At 44.2% G+C, this 23,913-nt stretch overlaps 1 protein-coding gene across 6 annotated transcripts in view; it reads left to right on the forward strand.

Moving 5' to 3' along the window:
* The first annotated feature begins 3,394 nt into the window (after nucleotides 1-3,394).
* Nucleotides 3,395-23,913, forward strand: part of SLC6A13 (solute carrier family 6 member 13) — a 48,157-nt gene continuing 27,638 nt past the window's right edge. For 3 of the 6 annotated variants that reach the window (XR_010120918.1, XM_063639893.1, XM_063639894.1), the window contains exons 1-3: nucleotides 3,395-9,841; nucleotides 11,238-11,318; nucleotides 13,904-14,110. Coding sequence is in view for 2 of the 6 variants with exons in the window: in XM_063639893.1 (XP_063495963.1) it covers nucleotides 11,258-11,318; nucleotides 13,904-14,110 (268 nt within the window). In the remaining 4 variants the exon portion in view is untranslated. Of the gene's footprint in view, nucleotides 9,842-11,036; nucleotides 11,193-11,237; nucleotides 11,319-13,903; nucleotides 14,111-16,277; nucleotides 16,297-17,045; nucleotides 17,081-23,913 lie in introns of those variants that run through there. The other 3 variants (XM_063639895.1, XM_063639898.1, XM_063639897.1) reach the window with 3 other exon arrangements.

Raw genomic sequence — 23,913 nt, forward strand, 5'->3', positions numbered from 1 at the left:
ACTGCTGCATAACATTATTACCACAGACTTAGCAGCTTAAAGCAACACACATTTATTGCTTCACAATTGCTGTGTCAGGAGTCAGGGCACAACTTTGCTGATACCCTGCTTCAGGGTCTCACAAGGCTGTCATCACGGTGGTGTTTAAGGCTGTGTCATATCTGAAGTTTGAGGAAGAATCTACTTCTGAGCTCATGTGGTTGTTGGCAGCCTTTAGTTCCTTTTGGGTCGTTGGAATAAGGGCCTTAGATTTTGTTTGGCCACTGGCCAGAGGCCAGCTTCAGTTCCTTGGCCCCTGCACTTTCCCAACATTGCTACTTGCTTTCTCAAAGCTAGCAAGACTAGGTTACAATCTTATGTAATGTAAACAAGTATGTATAATCACATACATCCTGCCACCATTGCCCTATTTTGTTGGTGAGAAGCAAGTCCCAGGTCCTGACCATGCCAAGAGACAATCACAGAAGGAAGTGAACACCAGCGGAGGCAGGGATCGTGGGAGGCCACCTCTGAGTTTGTCTGCTATACTCACACAGAATGTGCTGCATCATACAAAGACTGAAGTGCCTGAGAGCATAAGCTAACTTCCTTAGGCTTAATATAGGCTGGTGCAAAGGTAATTGTGGTCAGTGGCAAAGACTGCAGTTAGTTTTGCACTAACCTATAAAATTCACTCTATCCATACTTTGTTATTCAAGTTAGATCAAAAAAGGTAAGTATAATGTCTTTTTTAATGTTCATGAAAAGAAATGCGGTAACTTTTTACACTTGGGCTAACATTTTATAAGACTGCTGCAGTTTGAAGTATTTATAACTGCCCTTTGGCCAATATCCTACATTCAATAGAACAAAGTCACTTAGGAAAATAGAAATCTCCAAATCTTGTCAACTGTGTTCTGGGTTCCTTAACTCTCCTGATTTCTCCTCTGAACACCCTCCAAATGGTTCATATCCCTTTTAATATCTATACAAATCATTCCTTTTGGTCTTCATATTACAGTTCTGTCTGAAGGAATCAGATCTTGAATTTTAAAATTTATGGTATTCACAGTGTATATGGTTAAGTATCTTTATGAATTTGTTTCCTCTCCATACATATTTCTTCTACAGCCTGTGCTTTTGGAAGCTGTCAGCAAAAATTGCTGTAATTTCCATCGAGAAATGGAAATGTGAGGATTTCCTCATCATTGAAATTTGTCCTTTCCTGTACCTCACAAGAATTTCTGTTTTGTTCCTAGGGATGGATACGTTGGGGGTTTTGTAAATTGGTGGTATGCGTGGTATGAAAACATAGGAGGCAAGAGGAGAAACTGAAAGCAGAATTGAGAGTTTTAAAGTATCTCATCCCAAGTTTGTCACTTAGGAAACAATGACTTCTTTCCAAGATAATGGTATTGCCATCGCTGCCGTTGACAGGTGACTCTTCAGACTTGTTTACAGCTCGGCAAGGGCATGGATCCGTGCTGGCTCTGTGTGTTTGTTTTGCAGTTCTTGTTTGGAAAATGTTTAATATTCTAACTGCTGTAGGTTCTGTGGATTAATACATACACATCTTAAGTCCTGTCTTAAAATTACATAGCCCTAAGATTCTCAGGTATCCTAACGTCAACTTTTCTATGCTTCTGTTACCACTAGGATAGTATCTACACATTTCTAAAAGATGGCCTGAACAAAAAATGTATTTTGGAAATATTATGTATAAATTGCCTAGTTCTATCCTGGTTTTTCTAATATGAATTAAGTTACCGTTGTATGATAAGTTGTGACTGAGCAAAGGTTTTTTCTCATTTGTCAGATGGTTGTAGTGGGAGGTATTAAAGTTCTAGGAGATGACAAGTGGACAGGACAGAGCGAGAAAGAAATGGTATGCTGGGTTCACCTGAAAGCCTCAGTTCCCAAGCTGTTTCTTTGCTAAACTGTGTTTTTCCAAAGTTGTATCTGCATCCTCTCTGGTTTGCAAAGGGGACAAAAGGGAAATTTTATACGTATAAAATCTAAAGAAGAGAGATCTGATAACTAAGATCAAGATACAGGGAAGGAATAGTAGATAATAAATAGTGTTAGAATATTTTGATGGGTAAATATGAGACGTTATAGAAGAAGCTGGAATGAAATGTGAATTTCGATATTAGAGCCTACCTAACAAAAATTGAAGTAGGCAACAATCCCCTTTCTTTCCCCCTTTTCAAGTCACTCCTCTCCAAGTGAACAACAGCACTGCTTTTTTGGCTACAGAAAGCAGCTGAGGCTCAATCCCAAAGCAGCAGCAGGCTCCGCTCCAAAGTGCACACCAAAAGAAGCAGCAGGAGGGGTAGAACAGAGTCATTACCAAATACTGAGTACAGAATAAAGTGATCTATGAAAACCAGCATGGAAGGGCATGCTACAGGCTAAAGCCGGACTCAGGAAGGCCTGTTGTGAGGGAGAAGGGAAATCCACAGACCGGTGTGGGAGAAGAGAACCATGGGCACACAGTAAGTGGGAAGACGGAATAGTAAGTGACCCATGGCCACATGGCTCAAGGCAAAGCCGTACTCTACCATTTCTTTACAGAACCAGCATAGGTTCCCAGAGCAGAAAGCCGGCAAGGATTCCTCTTGAATTCATGTTTGAAAAATACCCTCACACTGAAATTACTAAACGAGATGGTAGTGTTTCTGTTTACATGGAAAGCTGAGTTCAGGGGTGGATCTAGATTTTGTAGGTCTTGAAGCTTAATTTGCGGAGGGTCCTCTTTACGAAAAATGGCAAAACATTAAGAATTCAAAACTAGGTACAGGAGATTGGAAGGCACCCATGCAAGGGGGTCCCGAAGCTTATGTTGAATTAACTGCAAGGTAAATCTGTTTGAGTGGAGCAGAAGGAGCCGGGGCAGGCAGACATCCAAATCCTAAGTGTGTCACTTCGTAGCTTTGGAATCTTGGGCAGTTTAATTTTCCTGTCTGTGAAGCTCAATTTCTTACCTATAAAATAGGGATGATGCCAGTCTTTCTGGCTTGTCAATACAGACTAAATGAGAGAATGTATGTGAAGGTGCCTAGTACGTGCCATGACTGCTAATCTGGATGACTTTATGTGGTGCTAAGTTTTGGTAGGTATGATTGTTGATGGAAAGTGAGTATCAGCCAGGCGCGGTGGCTCACACCTGTCATCCCAACACTTTGGGAGGCCGAGGTGGGTGGATCACGAGGTCAGGAGTTCGAGACCAGCCTGGCCAACATGGTGAAACCCCGTCTCTACCAAAAATACAAAATTTAGTACAAAATACAAAAATTAGTCAGGCATGGTGTTGGGTGCCTGTAATGCCAGCTACTTGGGAAGCTGAGACAGGAGAATCACTTGAACCCAGGAGGCAGACATTGCAGTGAGCCAAGATCATGCCACTGCACTCCAGCCCGGACAACAAAGAGCGAAACTTCGTCTCAAAAAAAAAAAAGAAAAGAAAAGTGAGTATCAATTATTCTGGTCATTATTGTTTGGAGCTCTGATTCCTGGAGATTGAGGAAATGTTTAAAGTATCTGCCGAGTGAGCTAAGCACTCCTAGGCTTTTACCTATATTCGGGGGGCAGATGGCACTCTACTATCTTCAAGAAGCTTACAGACTAGAGGTGCTAGTCTGGGCTATAATCATTGGCTGTTGGAATTGGGAATATAAGAACTCTTGGAATAACTCGAGTTGCTGGATAGAAAGAACTGTGGCCAGAGCAGTTACAAGAGGGATGATCAGACCAGCAGTCTCTTTCCTTCCAAGCCTGAGATCAGCTGTGGAAGACCCAGAGCTGAAGTGAAGCCTGGGGATGATCCAGTCTTACTCTCTTGTTTTATGCATGAAAAACAGAGTCCTAGAAAGGCAAAATGGATTGCCCAAGATTATGCGGCTGATTCAGGTCATATCCAGGACTAGAATTTTGGAGTTCTGCTTCCCAGGTACATTTTTTTCGTCACACTGAACTTTGCTCTAACTCATTCTCCATTTATGCCCCTTCTTTAGTTTTCCTTCTCCATTGTCCACTTAGCAGAGCTCTATGGAAGGCCACCCTGGTCCAACAGTCAGGCTGCAGGACCTTTAGGCTTCTTCTGCCTGTTAGTCTGACATGTAGGTAGAGCGCTGTCTGTTGCTGAATTTCTCTATTGGTGGAAACCAAGGGTTCAGTTGACACTACAGAGCTGTGGAAGCAAGCAGCACTAGCAGCCAGCATGCAGGCAGCGGAAAGGGGCAGTGAGGGAGCTTTGGACACGAGTACTTGACAGGGATGTTCAGAACCTGGAGAGCTTCCAAAGGAGAGCAATGAAAACAGTGGGTGGGGATGAGAAGGAAGAACTCTTAGGAAAGATAAAAGGTTTCAGATTATTTATCTTGGAGAAGAGAAGGCTGAGAGTGTCTTTGAAAAGGAGTTTCAGATATAAGACCAGCTGTAGTACATCTTCCCTGAGGATAGACTAAGAAATTAGCTAACAGCAGCAATTAGGCTACAGAGCTTTTCAAATTTAGCTGCCTATTAGAGACATCCAGAGAGCTTTTTAAAAAATCTCAATGTTCAAGCTTCACCTCAGAACAATTAAATCAGAATTCTCTTTAGGAGTGGGCGTTAAACATCGGTAATTTCTTTAATGTTTCCTGGGGTAGCCAACATTGATTCCCGATTCAGAAAATTTAAAATTTTAATCTTTGGAATAATTGGGAGGAAAATGGCCCAATGATGTCAAACTGTGCTAGGAAAAAATATATTTTTTTTAATGGAGGGAATAGGGATAAGACGTAACAAGAGTCGGGAAAGTTGGGATTGGGCTTAGTGTGAAGGAGGAGAATATAGGGAAGAGGGGGTGAAAACCCGTGGCCAAGGCCTTGAGAACAGGTATAGGTGCCTTCCTCCCGCTACTGTCACCACTTTCTGTTATGTCAGTTCACTTCGAGTTTATGTGGCTATTATGGCTGAGAAAGAGAAAAGAAGCCCCTGACAGCTGGAAATTGGACACTATCAATTAGGCTTCGTATTGCTAGGAGCTGCCCTCGTGTTCATTCTCACATATCAATGTCAGGCAAGGCCACTCTGTGATCATGGTGGATCCAGACACAAATAAGATCACCCTGTGATGATGTCTGAACAAAGACAACAACGTAAACATTGTCCAAACCACACAAATGATCGAACATCTTTTGCCGGCTAACATAAGTGACCGCTGCTTCCTTACCAATCACAGCTTTTCACTTCACTTCATTCTCCTGCCTTCTAGACAAAATCCATTAAGAAACCCAATTATAAAATTACTCCTCCTTCCTCACAGCATCCAATCCAAAGCAAAGCCCTGCTTCCTGAAGCCTCCTCAAAATCACCTAACAGAAATTCATCCAATAACAAGTCCTCAGTGACACCCTCTGACTGAGACACCTCACAGTTTACATTGTGTGCACTCTCCCTTGTTGCCATGAGTAAGGAACCCAGCTGTGTGTTCCTCGTGGTCTTTGGCTCACCGGCATTGACACAGCACAGTTTGAGCAGGCCGTGTCTGTTTTTTCTTGTTTGGGGAACCAGGACAGATGAGAGCTGTCATGTTTCCCAGTCATGGGAAAACAATCATGTTTCCCTTCTGGGTCCCCTCTCTCTCTCTGGGCTGAGACATGAGAGATGAGATTCCGGCCACACTTTGCATTCCACATCAGTCACCTGCGTGATCAGTGCATCAATATATTTTGCTCATCACAAATAACATCCTGCAGTGGTGTTTAAAAATGTTTAGGATAGAAGACTGTCCAGCAGTTGAAGTTGCCCTTTTTCAATGCTGTCGCTCTGCCCTAACCCTCACCACAGCCCCATGGCGTCAGGGTGTCTCCATTCACTCCGAACCCCTGCTCACTAACTGTTCATCAGCCAAGAGCTTCCCACGGAGACTAGTCACATAAGTGTCGCAAACTCTGTGTACTCTGAGAGTCAGACAAGAAATCAGGGAAACAGGGATTGGAGGAAACAGGATAAAATTGGGAAATAACTGCAATTACTTTTCTAGAGTTAAAGACAAAAGGTATGATTTTCCTTAATAGGGAGGGCAGAGTAGTAGGAGAGAATTGTGGAACACATTAGGATAGGAAGAGAGCCTTCTGATGAGATTTTAAAGTATTCTTCAGGTCTGATGAGATTTTCAGTGAAAGCAACGTTTTTCTTGTCATTTTCATTATTCACCTCTTTCCTAAGAAAGTTATGTTTAATCTAACCACGGGCCAGCAATAGCCAAAATAAACAGTACTAGAGTTGTGCTTTTTAGTGTTTTTCTTGTCTTTTTTCCTCCCCCTCTAGACTTAATAGATAGCATAGTAGCTATAAGTAAATAATGGACTTTAGAATTCTACAAACCTGAGTTCAAACCCTGGGTCTACCATTTACTAGTTACGTGGCCTAGCAAGTAATTTAATTATCTTTAAGCCTTTGTTTTCCTATCTTTAAAATGGTCATGTCAGTAATTCTTATGTCATAGGTTTCTTCTGAGGATAAATGAGATGGTGCCTGTATAGCACTTAGCACCACCCCTGGCACATTTGAAATGCACAGGCCGGGCGCGGTGGCTCACGCTTGTAATCCCAGCACTTTGGGAGGCCGAGGAGGGCGGATCACGAGGTCAGGAGATCGAGACCACGGTGAAACCCCGTCTCTACTAAAAATACAAAAAAAAAAAATTAGCTGGGCGTGGTGGCGGGCGCCTGTAGTCCCAGCTACTCCGAGAGGCTGAGGCAGGAGAATGGCGTGAACCCGGGAGGCGGAGGTTGCAGTGAGCCGAGATTGTGCCACTGCACTCCAGCCTGGGCGACAGAGCAAGACTCCGTCTCAAAAAAAAAAAAAAAAAAAAAAAAAAAAAAAAAAAAAAAAAAAAAAAAAAAGAAATGCACAACAAACGTTACTAATGGTAATGGTTGACATTATTAATATTCTTTGTCATAAGTCTTGTTTCTTTCAGATCTTAGGTCTGGCATGGTGGCTTACACCTATAATCCCAGTGCTTTGGGAGGCTGAGGCAGGATTGCTTGAGGCTAGGAGTTTAAGACCAGCCTGGGCAACATAGTATGATCCTATCTCTATGAAAGATTAAAAAATAATTAGCTGGGCATGATGGTGCAAACCTATAGTCCCAGCTACTGGAGAGACTGAGTGGGGCGGATCCTTTGAGCCTGGGAGGTTGAGGCTGCAGTGACCTATGATTGTGCCACTGCACTCCAGCTTAGGCAATAGAGTGAGACCCTCTTCTCAAACAAACAAACAAAAAACAAAGAAAACAAATTGGAGTTTATAGAATTTAGGTGAATTATCCCATCTGGGATCAAACAGAAAACGCTTCACAGTTTTCAGTGACACCTCTGATTTCTGCACGTAACATCCCAGAGCTTTTCACAGCAGGGTCAAGTACTTGGGCTGTAATAGAGTGTAAACAAAAATCTTAAAAAACAGCAACAACAACAACAACAACAACAACAAAAACAGAAAAAAACTTTATTTTAAGCTAATTTTAGACTTACAGAAAAATTGCAAAAATAGTACAGAGAGTTTCCATCTTTCACTCAGCTTCCCCTGATGTTAGCATCTTTCACAACCATAGTACAATTGTTAGAATGAGGAAATTAACATTGGTAGAGAACTATTAAACTAAAGACCTTATGCAACTTTCACCAGTTTTTACATTCATGTCCTTTTCTATTCCAGGATCCTATCTAGGATCCCATTCAGGACCCCACATTGCATTTAGTTGTGATTTTCCCTTAGTCTCCTGCAGCCTAAAACACTTGCTCAGTCTTTCTTGTCTTGTCTGTCTTGTCTTTCGTGACACTTTTGAAGAGTAGTGATCGGTAATTTTGTCAAATGCCTCTCACTTTGGGTTTGTCTTATGTTTCTTATGATTGAACCGCATTTTTGGCAAGAATACCACAGAAATGTTGTGTCGCTCTCAGTACCTCATATCCATGGTTCATGACAGAGAGAGCTATTGATGTCTTACTACTATCTTACTACTGGTGATGTTGACCTTGGTCATTTGGTTAAGGTGGTTTCTGCCTGGCTTCTCTACTTCAAAATTACTATTTTTCCCTTTGTAGTTAATAAATATCTTGGGAGAGACACTTTGGAATTGTAAAAATTCTGTTCCTCCTTGAACTTTCACCCACTAATTTTAGCATTCATTGGTAGATCTTGTCTGCAACAATTATTATAGTGGTGTTTGTCTAATGGTGATTTTCTATTTTTCTCTTTCCTTCTACATGTATTAAGACTTCTTTTTCTTTGAGATGAGGTCTTGCTGTGTTGCCTCAAACTCCTGAGCTTAAGTAATCCTCCCACCTCAGCCTCCCTGAGTAGCTGAGATTACAGGTGCATGCCACCATGCTCGGCATCCTTCTGTATGTATTAATTGGAATTCAACTGTAAGGAAGACTGGTCCTTTTATCCCACTTATTAACTTATTGGTTATTTGTATCAGCATGAACTTTTTAGTGAACTTTGTTCTTTGGGCTACAATCCAATACTATCATTATTCATTTTGTTCAAATTATTTCAGTTATAGCAAGCCATAATTTGTTGTTTAGTCTGTTCTACTTGCTCTTTTCTTTCAGTGTGATATTTGAAAAGGGATCCAAAAAGTCAACATGTTTCTGACTCCTGTGGTTAAACAGAACTGTATCTCTTAATTTAAAGGTCTCCAGAGGAGAACCCACCACCTCCTTTGCCACCTTGATGTTGCTCAGAAATGTTCTTTCCTGAAACAAATCATGCTGCTTTTAAAATTTGTTTCTGTGAAATGTCAAACTAGAAAAAAATTTTATTTGTTCTTATTCCACTCCTAGCAGAGTCAAACAGTTTTTGGGAGAGCATATCATGGTGTACTGTCATTTAAACATACCTGGGATCAACTTGGTACAATGCAGGACCTCCTAGGCCTGCTTTTTGCTTGGTTCACTTTGTTTTATACAATCCTGTTGTGGGAAGTACAGCCTTCAGTTATCCTCACTAATAATCTCTAGTGAGTCTTAAAACTTATGCAGCCTCTTGAGTAAGAACTCTTGAATATGGATTCTGGTGTTACCTGTTTTCAGGTTTCTTGGCTTTGCACCCAGCAGACCAAAGGATGATGGCAACGTGAGGTAGATGCAAGGCTAGTCATGCCTGTTTTGTGTGGAACCCCAGACAGGAAGTTGTGAGGGACTGTCACCAACATTTATCTACCAGTTCTTCTCAAGCTTTTTTTTTTTCTTAAACTTTTGTCATCCTAAGCAGGACAAAAAAACCTACCATAGCCATTCCCACTTTATAGAGGAAAAAGAAATTGGGGATAACAAAGATTTGGAGAGGAATAAAATAGGAGTCAACATGGTAACATGGCAGCAGTTATGTAAAAATGAAAGAGTGGGTAAGTAAAGCCAACACTCCTTAATACAAGAGCAGCAACTCACAGCCAGCTCAGGACAAGCCTGATGATGTCCTTATCACTGACAGTCTCTCCTGGAAACTGGAAATTGCAACCGTTTGCGTATGTGAGGACACAGAAGGGGCTGTGCAACACTGCCAAAGGCTGAATGGTATCTGAGAAAACACCAGTTATCTAGTGATTTTAGATTACAAATGCCAAAGTTTATAATGTGTAGTAGGCCATTAGTAAGTACCACTCAATGCTAAGTAAAAATGGAAGTCGATAGCACTGCTTTGAAGATGCTCTTTTTTTACATGAGTTTGTGTCTCAGGACGCTTTTGGTTTATTGCTTTACAGAGCTCAATCTAACAGATGAAAGCTTGAAAGGGGAGAGGAACAGGAGCAGCTGAAACATAAGAATAATAATTTCCAAGAAGCCTCTGGGAAGCTCTCCAGGTATTACCATGCAGTGTTTCCCTGCCCCTACCCATGCCCTTGAGTTAGATGAGGGATCAAGGAAATGGAAGCTACCTTAGACTCTTCGATCCATCCTTTCCACACCTCTCTGTCACTCAAGATGTCTCTATCACCTCACTCACTCATTGCCCCATCCCCTACCTAACTCATTCTCACAGTCTGGCCAGAGCCCAGCTTAGCTCAGGGGTCTCTCAGTCCTGTCTCCTTCAAGAAGACTTCCAGGCTCACTGCTCACTGCGAATAATCCCTTAAGGATGAATAACAGCTGCCACTTACAGTTAGTCATCATCTCCTGAAATCTCAAGCTAGACAGTGACGTATGTAGGACTCAGACCCCACATTCTCCGGTGTCAAAGTCTGAGCAGGTTTCCACTACATGTACTGTGCTTCAGCAAATGGCTGAGGTGGGACTCTGCCCTGTCCTAGACTCCAGGCTGAATGAACTACTCTCACAGCCACCTCTGTGGGCTGTTGCTGCAGAGAAACGAAGCTCCCTGGATGACCTCGGCCTCATGCTCACCGCCTGCTCCTTCACTTATAACAGCTGTAGGGCTTTGCTTTATTTTAAACTTTGGCACTTCCTTTTGTCTTTATTGATTTAAAAAATATTTTAAAATTCTAGCATATTAAAAAATCCAAACAATACTGAAAAAGTGGGGAAAAATATCTCCCTTACTGCCATCTCCTGATCTCAGTTCCACTCTACAAATGTAACTACTATTAACCGTTTAGTGAAGATTTTTTCAGACTTTTTCTATATGTGTATAAATGTCTGTGTATGTTTGGGAAGTTTTTCTGACATCTCAGAGTTCTGTATCTATGTATCTTTGTTCTAAATCATCGTCCATTCCACATTGCAAGCTGCGAAACGGTAAGATAAATGTATTTTTAAATTAATCTACACAGCACCTGACCAAAGGGATACCTATTCTTGATGGATTTATAGGAGCACTTGTGTTGGAGACAGGGGTGGGAGGCAGGATCCCTCCAGAGAGACCCTGAGCTCACCAGATGGGAAGCGCACATGAGCTCCGGGGAAGACACCGTGCTTCATAAGCTCACCAGCAACTGGCCCAACCTGCCAGGGCGTGCACACTCCCCAGACTGCAAAATCACTCATGTGTGGGTTGTCTGGTGGCTGAGGGGAGGGGAGGGGAGGGGAGAAAAGGGGAGGGGGAGGCACAAGAGTGGAATGTGGGCTGGGCCAAGTTTAGAATTACAAGTGCCACAGAGGCGTTCTGGAACCACACTTTAAATAGCCAGCACCTTCCCCTTCCCCCTTAGATAATTCTTCTCCCCTGACTGGACCTCTGGCAGCAACTTCACTAAGGTTCGAAATGTTTTCTTCTCTTTTTTTTCTATTTCTGCATCTCAGACTGCAGGTTGGTGGGATCCATGGGACTTACAACCAAAGGATGTTTTTCTTACCCTCGCGTAGAAAATATGCTTCTGACATGTATGTGTGCAAATGCAAAGATGATATGCTATTTTCTTGACTTTCTGAAACTTGGGTGGCTGTTGACTTAAGTGACAATGTGATTTGGAAAGAGAGAGCCCTAGATTGAGAGGAAAGACAACTGGATTTAACTCCAAGAAAACAGTCTGTCTTCTATGAGAAAAGAGAACAATGATCAACTCTTTGACAGGACTGAAAGAAAACAAAAATTTGAGTACCTGTTATTCTATTAAGTGTGTATACATATGTATATTTCCTCATTTAATTCTTATAGCTAAGTATATCCTATCTGTCATCCCCACTTTTACAGATGAACAAACTAAGGCTCACAGTCATTCATTAACTTCTCTGAAGTCAGACATTGGTATGAGAAAAAACTAATGTTTGAACCTGGCCTCATCTGACTTTATAGCTCATGGCCTTTCAGACACAACATGCTACCTCTGAGAAGCAGCTCTAATGAGGCTAAGGGAGCCAGGAAAGGGCTACTGTTTCTCCTAGGGTCTGGGAGGGTGGAGAAGGGAAGGCTTTCCATCACTGGGAGAGATCCATCAGCTGGTAAAGGGAGGGGAGACCAGCACAGTCAGTACCTTAGACAACCTTCCCAAAAGGACTGAGGAGCCCTCTTGGGACCAGTTACTTGAGTTTCTCCTTTGTAGAAAGGAGCTCATTCCCTAATTTATCAAATAAACATAGATGCCTGCTGTTCCCTGACTTTTTTTTTTTTTTTTTTTTTTGAGACGGAGTCTCGCTTTGTTGCCCAGGCTGGAGTGCAGTGGCATGGTCCCGGCTCACTGCAACCTCCGCCTCCTGGTTTCAAGCGATTCTCCTGCCTCAACCTCCTGAGTAGCTGGGATTACAGGTGCCTGCCACCATGCCCGGCTAATTTTTGTACTTTTCGTAGAGATGGGGTTTCACCATGTTGGCCAGGCTGGTCTCAAACTCCGGACCTCAGGTGATCCACCCGCCTCGGCCTCCCAAGTGCTGGGATTACAGGCGTGAGCCATCGCGCCCAGCCTGTTCACTGACTTTCTAACTTTCTGGGTCAGAGCCAAAGGAGAGTCTGTGGCCAGAAGAGGTTACTGCTGAGAAAGTTCTGTTAACACGAACTTTGCTTGAGGCTTAGAAAGAAATCCATCTGCCTACTTCTCCAGAAAAGAGGCCACTCTGCAAAATCAAGGCAGAGTCATTAGAAGATGCTTTTAGTAGACATGCCAGTGAACCTAGGCAGCCAGTGTAATCAAAGGGATGGAACTGAAAGAGCAGGGGCAGAGTGTGCAAGTTACTAGCTATATGGCAGCAGCAGTCACATTATTTAACCTCTCTGAGCTGCAACTTCCTTATTTATAAAGTGGAGGTAATAATGCTCACATCTCAGGATTGTTGTGAGAATTAAATGAAAAGAATGTATGTGAAGTGCCTAGTCTATAGTAGTTGCTAACTAAATGTGGGCCACATCCAGTCATCCTCAATCCCAAGAGTGGTCTGGAATGGGCCATTTCTGACAGTGAACGGTTAAAACTGTGATTTTTCATTTATGTCACCTTCTCTGTCACAGACTCCTAATTTGTCATCACCAAAAAAGAAAAAGAGTGCATAGTAAATCTCTCCCTTACGCTGATTTCAGAGAGACATAGAAGGAGTACTTAGACCACCTCATCTGATTCACAATTCCTGGTCCCACTCAACCTCTCCCCATCCTTTGACAGGATTTTTTTTTAAACTGGCTTTTATTTTTATGTTACAAAAGTAAAACACATATTTTGATGTAAATGTAGAAAATATAGATAAGGAAATGTTCCTATAACCCAACTGCTGAAAGAAAAACATTTTGGTGGCTACGCTAATCCTTCAGTGCCTGTAAATACTTTATAAAATATTTGTCAAGCGTGATCATATTGTATGTACTGTTTTTTACTATATATTGTGAGCACCCTTTTGTGCTGATATACTTGTTTCTGTAACACAGGTTTTAATGATTATATATAGTAGTCCATTATATGAATGTGCCATAATTTATCAACATATCTACCATTTTTGACAATTTATGTACTTTCTGATTTTTTGCTGTTATGAACAGTAAATATCCTAATGCTACACCTTTCAGTCACAATCACAATTATTTCCTTAGCGTAAATTCCTGCAAGGGAAATTGGTGGCTTTCAGGACATGTAAAATCCCATCCTTTCAACGTGTCCCAGCATACAGAGTAAAGAGACTGAAGCACATGCTAATCCCGATGAGGCCGACTGTAGGGCGGCAGGGAGAATTTAGACAGCACAGCAGCCCCTGAACAACTCCATGTCTACAGTCCTCAACCCAAGAGGGCCTTATAGTGGAAGCAAAGGCTGTCCATCAGTGCCAACACTTTCTTCCTGAAACAGGAAAGGAATATATATTTTCAGTAGCTGTCACCCAGCTTCTACCAATGAGAAATGCTAAGGAGGACGTGGTCTACAGGGAAGGGAATAGAAATTCACCTCTTCCAGTGCGTTCATTCCCTTATGGATTTGTTGGTAAAAGGAGGAGGAGGGGTTTCCTTCTGGGGTTCCCAACAGTAACATAGCATCCCACTTGTTTTCCAGGTGGGATGGATAGCAGGGTCTCAGGCACAACCAGTAATGGAGAGACAAAACCAGTGTATCCAGTCATGGAAAAGAAGGAGGAAGATGGCACCCTGGAGCGGGGGCACTGGAACAACAAGATGGAGTTTGTGCTGTCAGTGGCTGGGGAGATCATTGGCTTAGGCAACGTCTGGAGGTTTCCCTATCTCTGCTACAAAAATGGGGGAGGTGAGAGCCCTTGTGCCACCCCACCCACTCCTGGAAGGAGGATACTTCCATCTCCTGCGCTTATGGCCCCTCTGGGGAGTCGCATAGATGTATAGAATTCTGGAGGTAGGAGGACGCTTAGAGGTCATTAAGGACTCTCTGTAAGAGACTAAGACCCAGAAAAGTTACGTGACTATCCCAGGGCTCTTTCTATTATAACGTGGCATCGTAGAAATATGAGCACAAGCTGGAACCAGGTGGATGAGAGTTTGGATTCTGGCTCTGCTTCTTACACTCTGTGTGATCTTGGACAAGTAACTTAAGCTCTCAGAGCATCAATTGCCGCTCCTGCAAATTGAGATAATAATGCCTGCCTTTCAAGGTCATTGTAAGGATTAGAGACAATGTGTGTAAAGAACGTAATAAATAGTAGCTTTGCTGATGATGATGTTGATACCAAACAGTTCTGTGGTCTTAAGATTCCCCAGCCTTGGCCTTGTGTCTTTTTCCTACTCTGCTGGCACGGTGAGGTTCCCTAAGCCATCCATTACCCAACCCCTTCTAGTATAGGCTCTCTTTTTAAAAATTTCACAGCACAAATGTGTGCATGTTGTAGGAGGAGCATTACCTCCAGCTCTTTACTACATCATCATTGGCTTCTCTTTCCCTTCTCTTTCAGCCCCCTAGGGTAACTCTGCTATCCCCACAGCAGTGACAGAAATTTTGCAACCACTAACCCACATTCAGGGAATTTTGTATCTCTGTGGGAAGCCCCAGAGGGATTTCCCAAGTACTGGAGGGTTCTGGGTGACCAGTGGGTTAGGAATATCTCCTTGCTTATGGGTAAAGGGTATAGGATTGGGGCTCCCAGGTCTGATTTTGTAGTGAGACTGCAGCTGGGCCTGGAGGAATGTGGAATACAGAGGTAGGTCACCAGGGAAAAGGATGAGAGGAGTGATAAGTTCATGGGCTACAGGATTTGAGGTCCTTTAAAGCAACACCTATCCTTTTGCAGGTGAGTAAGAGCTGCTGAGTGCATCCAGCTTGAGTCTCACAATGATTTTAGAGAGAGAAAGTGTTCAATACAGAGGGGAGGTGTGGGAACTGGGGGAGAACACGAGAGATGCCCTGGGCCCACGGAGTCTGGTTCCCAGGTCTGTGGCAACTGGGGATTGTCCCTGGGTTGGAGGTTAACTTGTATGTTTCCAGAGGGATGAAAATGGGCGGATGTGTCCCTTCTTCCTAGGAATTTCTGGCCAGTGGCCTGAAATCATAGGACTTTGCTCCGTTTGCACTGTGAGGGAAGAGGGAAGGTCTACCCACTTTTTACCTAGTGCCGAATGCTCCACGTGCTTGTTTAGGAATTTAGGCCTGAGTACCCTCCCTTTGGAGAATCAGGAGAGATGGAGCTGGCCCAGGGCAAAAGCTGGAGGCTTGGGGACTAATCTGGCATTGGGACCCTGGGTCTGGAACCTGGTAACCAGCTTAGCTCCTCACATGGCAGAGAGATTAGGAGGTGAGCAGCTTTCCCCAAGCCTCTCTGGAATTGGGTAAAGGTTGGCCTGGGAATTAGCAGGAATGGCACGAATTGTGGGAGAGATTGCCTTCCAGGTCTAATGCAAACCACTGGGCTGACAGGAAAGTGGAGGGGAGCAGTGACTGGAGCGCGGGGGATGAGGGACTCTCCCCGGTCCTTTGTCTGGCAATGTTTGGGTCCCAGGGCTGTGTGGTGAGTCTGTGTGGGCCTGGGAATGTGTTGACTGTGTCTTGTGTGGGAACGCAGGCCCGAGGGGAAAAGAGCACGCACAGCCCTTGGTCGTTCACATGGGTCCTGTGTGGGGAGGTGGAGGCAGCAGGGCGGCGGCTGTTGTCTCCTTCTCCTTGGGTAGAGCCTGCCTTCCAGCACGCTGATTCTGGTGGAGAGTCCTGACATGTTTGGGAGTCCTGCCATCCAGTCAAGTTCTCTTTGTTTAACCCTTACACTACCTACCCGTAACTTCTTCCCTTATCAAACACAGGGCCTGAGCACTCCTCTTCACTGTTCGCTGATGGATGACAGCAGCTGGAGGGGAGTGTTCTGAGGGACTGGGGAGCTGCAGGCAGGGGCCCAGGTTTGCTCTGGAGGGCATGAGTCACCCAGGGCCACTGGCTGGGTTAGTGAAATGGCTCCTTTGCCAAGGTAAGCAGGCTGATCAAGGATGTATGTGGTAAGTAGAGGAAACTGGACCTGCCTGTTTTTCTGTGTTTTTGATGTTCTCAGCAGTTTAACCTTTCTGTCAACAGTGAACTCCTCTTACCTCCCAGGCAAAGCAAACTCCTACAGAGAATGGGCCCTTAAACTTCTTCTTGTCATCCTCCTGTCTCTTTGTCAAAGAAGAGACTGCTGCCTCTTCCTGAAAGGACCCTTTGCTGCTGATGTGGGGAGGAGGCTGGGGAGAATGGAGACCCTGTAGATTGGTTGGACCCCTTTCCTCTTGGTTTAGTGCTTTTATTTGAACTCACCAGTCTCAGATTGGGGCCTGGGCTCCTGGGCATGGGAAGAGTGTTCTGAGCAAGACCTGGAGAGGATGCTGGGATACTCCAGGCTGTGCCATCCTTCATAATGTACCCTACTGGCCTGCTGCTGGGCCCTTTCTTTAAATTCATAGCTCCAAGTAGCCACTCTTGTGCTTGGCAGGGAGGGGAGGGCAATCAGGGAATTTGATTCATTGTAGTATTTGTTACTGAGAAGCTCAGGGATGAAGAAGTCTTCAAAGCACAATTTTAGTTCCAAACTAAAAATGTAAGTGACATCTTCTTTGGTTTCTTCCAGCATCAACATTTGGTAGATCTAATTTGAAATGAGTTCCAGAGCAGGGAAAGGGCTGAGGCAAGGCTATGATAGACCACAAGGCAAACAGCTGAAAACTGTAGTCAAAAGGCAGGGAAGCTGAGAAGGGGATACAAAGAAGCCCATCTGAAATCAGAAGCAACAGGGACGCTTTTAGGGAGGTGAGTGAGAGGGATGCCCGCCTCCATCGTCTCCTAGGTAAATAATCTCCCTGCTGTCCAGGACCTGAAGCTGATCCACCCCCAAGCACCTGCTTCGTCCTAATGGCTTTAGAATTTCCTGTCTCTGTCCGTTGCCTCAGCACATACTCAGCCAAGCCCTGAGCCTGTGTCATTCACCAGCAAACACTTACTGAGCACGTGGCATAAGCCAGGAGTTGTTCTAGGTGGTTGGGATACATCTATAAACAAAACGGACCAATTCCCTGTTCTCATAGGGCATACATTCTAGAGGAGGGAGACAGACACTACACAATAAATGGGATAAATGAGTTAATTAGATAGCATTCCAGAATTAATGAGTGCTATAGGAAAAGAACAAGGAGAGCTGGGTAAAGGGGATCAGGAGTGTGGGTGTGGGTGGCGGCAATTTTTAAAAGGGTGGTCATTGAGAGCATGTGAGCAAAGCCTTGCCAGGAGTGAGAGAATTGGCCATGTGGATATCATGGGGTTGGGTGAAAGTGCTTTCCTCTAGGCAGAGGAAACAAAGGTTGAAACAAAGCAAGAGTCTGGCTGGCTTGTTTGAGGAGGACTCAAGCCTGCAGCTGGGCAAGTGAATAGAAGGTAAGGTCAGGGAAGTAAATGGGCTGGGGACAGGGAGAGGGGCAGATCAGGTATGTCAGGTTGGCCACCCTCAGACTTCAGCTTTTGCTCTAGTGACAGTCAGATGCAGGGCAGGGTTTTGGGCAGCAGTAATCTTAAATTATTTCCCCCCCCTCCCAGATGGAGTCTTGCTCTGTCACCCAGGCTGGAGTGCAGTGGTGTGATCTCAGCTCACTGCAACCTCTACCTACCGGGTTCAAGTGATTCTCCGGCCTCAGCCTCCCCAGTAGCTGGGACTACAGGTGTGCGCCACCACGCCCAGCCAATTTCTGTATTTTTAGTTGAGACGAGGTTTTGCCATGTTGGCCAGGCTGGTCTTGAACTCCTGACTTCAGGTGATCCGCCCACCTTGGCCTCCCAAAGTGCTGGGATTACAGGCGTGAGCCACTGCACCTGGCCAGTCATCTTACGTTTTAAAATAATCTCTCTAGCTGCTATGTTGAGAACTAAGTATAGGGGAGTGAGGGCAGAAGCTGACCAGTTATAAGGCAAGAATCTTGGAGTCATCCTTAATTCTCTCCACCTCTCATAACTCTTGACTCTACCCAAACACCCAGGTCCTGGGAGCTTCAGGACCTCTCCAGCTCCCTGGACCCTGGTTGCTGGCAGAGTGAGTAACTCAGCACCCGAATGCCTGGGACTAGAGCCCCCCTCCCCGCCAAGATGAGATGTGCAGGACCCGACCACTTCTCATCCCCTCCACTGCTGGCACCCATCTAAGCAATCCAAGAGTTTTCACCTGAGTGACTGGAAGGAAGGAGCTGCCATTCACTGAGATGTGGAAGGCCATGAAGGGAGCAAGGTTTTGTTTTTGTTGTTGTTGCTTTTAATAGAGATGGGGTTTCGCCATGTTGGCCAGGCTGGTCTCAAACTCCTGGCCTCAAGTGATCTGCCTACCTCAGCCTCCCAAAGTGCTGGGATTACAGGCATAAGCCACTGTGCCTAGCCCCGGAGGAGCAAGTTTTGAAGGGAAAGTAAGGGGGTGAATTTTGGGAAAGTTGAGTTGAGATATCTATTAGATGTCCACGTGGAAATGGCAAGTGGGCAATAGAATGTCAGTTTGGGGTTTGTGAGAGAGATCTGGCTGGAGGTGTGTATTTGGGGATCATTAGCATTTTGATGGTATAAGAAAAGAAGTCAGGACCTTTAGTGGGTCTGGGAGAAGATGGGAAACCAGCAGAGGAGACAGAAAATGAGAAACTGGTAAAGCAGGATTAAAACCAAGAGAATGAAGTGTTTTGGAAAGTCAAGTGAAGAAATTATATCAGGGAGAAGGAAGAGATTAACTGCAGCAAAGGCTGCAGATAGGTTAAAAAAAATGAGGAAAGGAAATTGATTGTTGGTTTTAGCAGCTGGGAAGTCATTGATGACCTTGATAAGAGCGGTTACAGTGGAGGGTTGGGGGCAATGACTGATTGAAATGGATTTAAGATAATGGGGGAGATGGGAGAAAAGAATTGGAAACAGTAAATGTGGGTTATTGGGGCAAAATGTGGGAGTAGGTAAAATGCACCCCCTGCTTGTGTATTTCCCTTCTGGGCGGAAGGAGGCCATGTGAGTCCTGCATAGCAGTGATAGTGTGCCAATGGCCAGACGCCTTGGGGATGGGGTGCTGAGCTGGCGAGGCGGCTGAAGAAGCTGTACATTTGAACTATTCCTCCAGCCCTCCACCCTCAGCTGCCAGGAGGGAAAACAAGTATGATTTTCTACTAGGGCCTGCCCAGTTAAAGTTCCAGTCATGGGACGAGGAGATGCTGGATAACACAGGAGGCGTGACGTGGGAAGAAGGTAGGGGGAGAGGGTTCTGGTCATAGGACTGTCCGTAGCCGGCGGGGAATTTAAATCGCCTTCCTGCCTATCTCAGCCCAGATGAAAGAACCGTCTGCCAACATTTTCACTTAATTTCTAAGTCCAGGTTGCTGAAATTTCACTCGGGGCAGAAGTTACCCATGCCAAGAATCTTTAAGTTTTCCATTAGTCTCAGGACACCAGCTGGATACTGTCTTTTGTGAGGACTTCCTCCCTGTCCCCTCCAACTCCTCTTCAGAGCCTCAGTCTTCCAATACCTAGGTCCTGGGTGCTTCAGAACACAGGTCTTCAGGCCAGGCGCGGTGGCTCATGCTTGTAATCCCAGCACTTTGGGAGGCCGAGGCGGGTGGATCACGAGGTCAGGAGATCGAGACCACGGTGAAACCCCGTCTCTACTAAAAATACAAAAAAAATTAGCTGGGCGTGGTGGCGGGTGCCTGTAGTCCCAGCTACTCGGAGAGGCTGAGGCAGGAGAATGGCGTGAACCCAGGAGGCGGAGCTTGCTGTGAGCCGAGATTGTGCCACTGCACTCCAGCCTGGGCGACAGAGCGAGACTCCGTCTCAAAAAAAAAAAAAAAAAAAAGAACACAGGCCTTCAGCTGAGACCTCTCCAACTGCCTGGACCCTGGCTGCGGGCAGAGTTGCTCAACACCCAGAATTAACTTGGGACTGGAGTCCCCATGTGAGGCCACGACAGGAGGCACACAGCAGGGCCTCTCAGAAGGGCCTGGAGGGGAAGGATCCCTCAGCTCCAGCCTGTAAAGGTGCACGGGGATGCCCACACAAAGAGGATTCCCTTGGCAGCAAGGATAAACCATCAGCCTTATGCTGTTTATAGATAGCAGAGAATAAAGAGAAATAAGAAGCAGTGTTCATGTGTTCATATAAAAGTAATAGTGAATTTAGCAGTATGCAGCAGTGTGTCACCAAGCGTAGTTAATGACTCAGGGCTCACTGTTGGTCAGGCTCATGCCGAGGACAGCACATAACTCCTCATGGAAGCTCCTCGCTCTTCTGTCGCTCAAGTGAAAGATCGTCAGTTTATGCCTTAAGAAATCGGCTGGAACGTTACAAGTGACACCACAGAACGTGCTCCTTTTGAGAAGGGGGGCCAAGAGAGTGACTGCTTTCTGGGATGGGGATGTGGTCTCTCCCATCTCACGGAGAAAATGCCAGCACATTTTAGAATTTTTGAGGAGATTAGTATGGATGATATGGGGGTGCAGGTAGCTGTGAACTCCACCCCCCATCCCCAGGACTAACTTCATCTTTTGATGGTGGTGCCTGCGGAGGGGAAGAGGCAGAATGCCCTTCAAGACTCCTCAGTCTGTACCTGGCCCCGCTTGGCTCCCTCCCACCGCGACCCCTCTCACACTTCTAGGGCCTGTAGCCCCTCCTTGCAGGTGTGGACTTTGGCCCTCTTGGCAGGCTGCCGAGGTAGAGGAAGGAGGTGGGAGCAGCTGACCACGGGGCCCAGAGTTAAACATTGGCTTGGTTTATGGGGAAAGAGCAGGCAGCATGAATATGGGAAGGGGCTTGGGCTGGGCCCATAGCTGTTTCTTGCTGCACTGGGCTCTCCACAGTGACTGTTCCTGTCAGCTGCTGGGTTCTGCTTTCCCGTTTTCCTTCCTGCTCAGCAAACCTTGGACTGATTTATAGACTTCTTAGGCTGAATTGTTTGCTACCTTTCCTTCTTTGTCCTCATAATCAAGTCCCTGTTAGTACCTGAATTATGGATGTGTAGATTACAACCTTGAGAAGTGGAAGGTGAAGAACTGGAGAACTGGGTTCCTCATTAACTTACAATAGACCACACATATTTAAAGTGTACAATTTGATAAATTTTGACATATGTATATATGCATGAAACCACTGCCACAATTGAGATAACAAACATGTCCATCACTTCCAAAACAGTTACTCTTGTCTCTTTCTAATTCCTTCCTCCCAACTTTACTCCTGCTGTCGCATCCCACTGCAATCAATAATTATGCTAAATGCAAACTAAACTAGTTTGCTTTTCTTAGAATATTATATAAATGGAATCATACAGTGTGTTGATAATTATAATTGTGATACCACTATACCTTAGTTTGCATTTCTTAGAATATTATATAAATGGAATCATACAGTATGTTGATAATTATGATACAGCATAATTATTTAGAGTTTCATTTATAGTTTTCACGTATCAGTAGTTTATCCTTTGTTATTGAGGTATCTTCATATATTCTAACACACAAGTCCTTTATCAGACATGCATTTTACAAATACTTTTTTTTTCATTCTGTGTTTTGTAATTTTCGTTTTCTTTTTTTGAGATGGGATCTCACTCTCTCGCCCAGGCCGAAGTGCACTGGTGCAGTCACGGCTCACTGCATCCTTGACCGTCTGAGCTCAAATGATCTTCCCACCACAGCCTCCCAAAAGTAGCTGCGACTATAGGGATGTGCCACCATGCCCGGAAAATTAAGAACTTTTTTTTTTTTTTTGGTAGAGACCGAGTCTCACTATGTTGCCTAGGCTGACCTCAAACTCCTGGGCTCAAGCAATCCTCCAGCCTTGGCCTCCCAGAATGCTGGGATTACAGGCATGAGTCACTGCACCTGGACTGTTTGAACCTCACTGATTGGTTCTAATAGGTTTTTTTTTGTGTGCATTCCAAAGGATTTTCAATGTAGAATATCATGTCTTCAGAGAATAAAGCAGTGTTATTTTTTCCTTTTAAATCGGAATAAACTTTAATTCCTTATCTTGCCTTATTGGCTAGATTCTATGGCTAGAATCTCCAGTACAGTATTGAATAGAAGTAGTAAGAATAGACACTTGTTTTATTCTCAATCTTTGCAGTCTTTTACTATTAAGTATGATGTTAGCTGTAGGGTTTTTTTGCAGATGCCGTCTATCAAGTTGAGGAAGTTCTCTTCTCCTCATCATTACTGGGAGTTTTTATTAGGAATGACTGTTGGATTCAGTCAAATACTTTACTGTACCTATGAAATGATCATATAGTTTTTCTTTTGTAATTTGTTAACAGGATGAGTCACATTATTTATTTATTTATCCATTTATTTTAAGAGCTGGAGACTAAACACTATGTTGATTTTTTAAAACGTTAAACCCACTTTGTATCCCTGGGACAAACATTACTATATAATATATTGTCCTGTTAACATATTGTTAGATTTGATTTCCTAAAATCACTTAGAATTTTGGCATTTATGTTCATGAAATATGTTGATCTTTAACTTTCTTTTCTTATAATGTATTTGCTTTTATTATCAGGGTAGTGCTCACTTTATAAAATTGGTTGGGTAAGCATTCCATCTTTTCAATTTTTTGGAAGAGTTTGTGTAGAATTGCTGTTATTTCTTCCTTAAATATTTGGAGGATTCACCACTGAAGTCATTTGAGCCTGGAAATTTTTGTGGGATGGGTTTAAACCAAAAACGAATTTTCCTTAATAGTTATAGGGCTATTCAGACTATTTCTCTTTGAGTTATGTTTTTTGAGAATTTTTTTATTTTACCTAAATTCTTGCACTTACTGGCATAAAGTTGTTCGTATATTTTCTTATTATTGTTTTAATATCTATAGAATCTTTACTGATGATACCTCTCATTTGTCATGCTGAGAATTTGTGTCTTCTAAAATTTTATCAATTTTATTATCTCAAAGAACCAGCTTTTGGTTCATGGATTTTCTCTGTTGTTTTCCTGTTTTCCATTTTATTGATTTCCACTCTGATTTTTATTTCCTTTGACTTACTTTGGCTTCCATTTGCTCTTATCCTTCTCATTTCTTTCTTTCTTTTTTTCTAACTACACCCTCATTTCAGCAATGATTTCTCATTTCTTTTTTTTTTTTTTTTTTTTTTTTGAGACAGAGTCTCGCTCTGTCGCCCGGGCTGGAGTGCAGTGGCGCAATCTCGGCTCACTGCAAGCTCCGCCTCCCGGGTTCACGCCATTCTCCTGCCTCAGCCTCCGAGTAGCTGGGACTACAGGCGCCCGCCACCGCGCCCGGCTAATTTTTTGTATATTTTAGTAGAGACGGGGTTTCACCGTGGTCTCGATCTCCTGACCTCATGATCCGCCCGCCTCGGCCTCCCAAAGTGCTGGGATTACAAGCGTGAGCCACCGCGCCCGGCCTGATTTCTCATTTCTTAAGGTGGAAGCTGAGGTAATTGACTTGAAACATTTCTTTTTTTTTTTTTTTTTTTTGAGACGGAGTCTCGCTGTCGCCCAGGCTGGAGTGCAGTGGCGCGATCTCGGCTCACGGCATGCTCCACCCCCCGGGGTTCACGCCATTCTTCTGCCTCAGCCTCCCAGCATGGTGTATCTTTCTGTCCTTTTACTTTTAACCTC

This window comes from Symphalangus syndactylus, chromosome 5 (genome assembly GCF_028878055.3).
Source record: "Symphalangus syndactylus isolate Jambi chromosome 5, NHGRI_mSymSyn1-v2.1_pri, whole genome shotgun sequence".
NCBI classification, from domain to species: Eukaryota; Metazoa; Chordata; class Mammalia; order Primates; family Hylobatidae; genus Symphalangus; species Symphalangus syndactylus.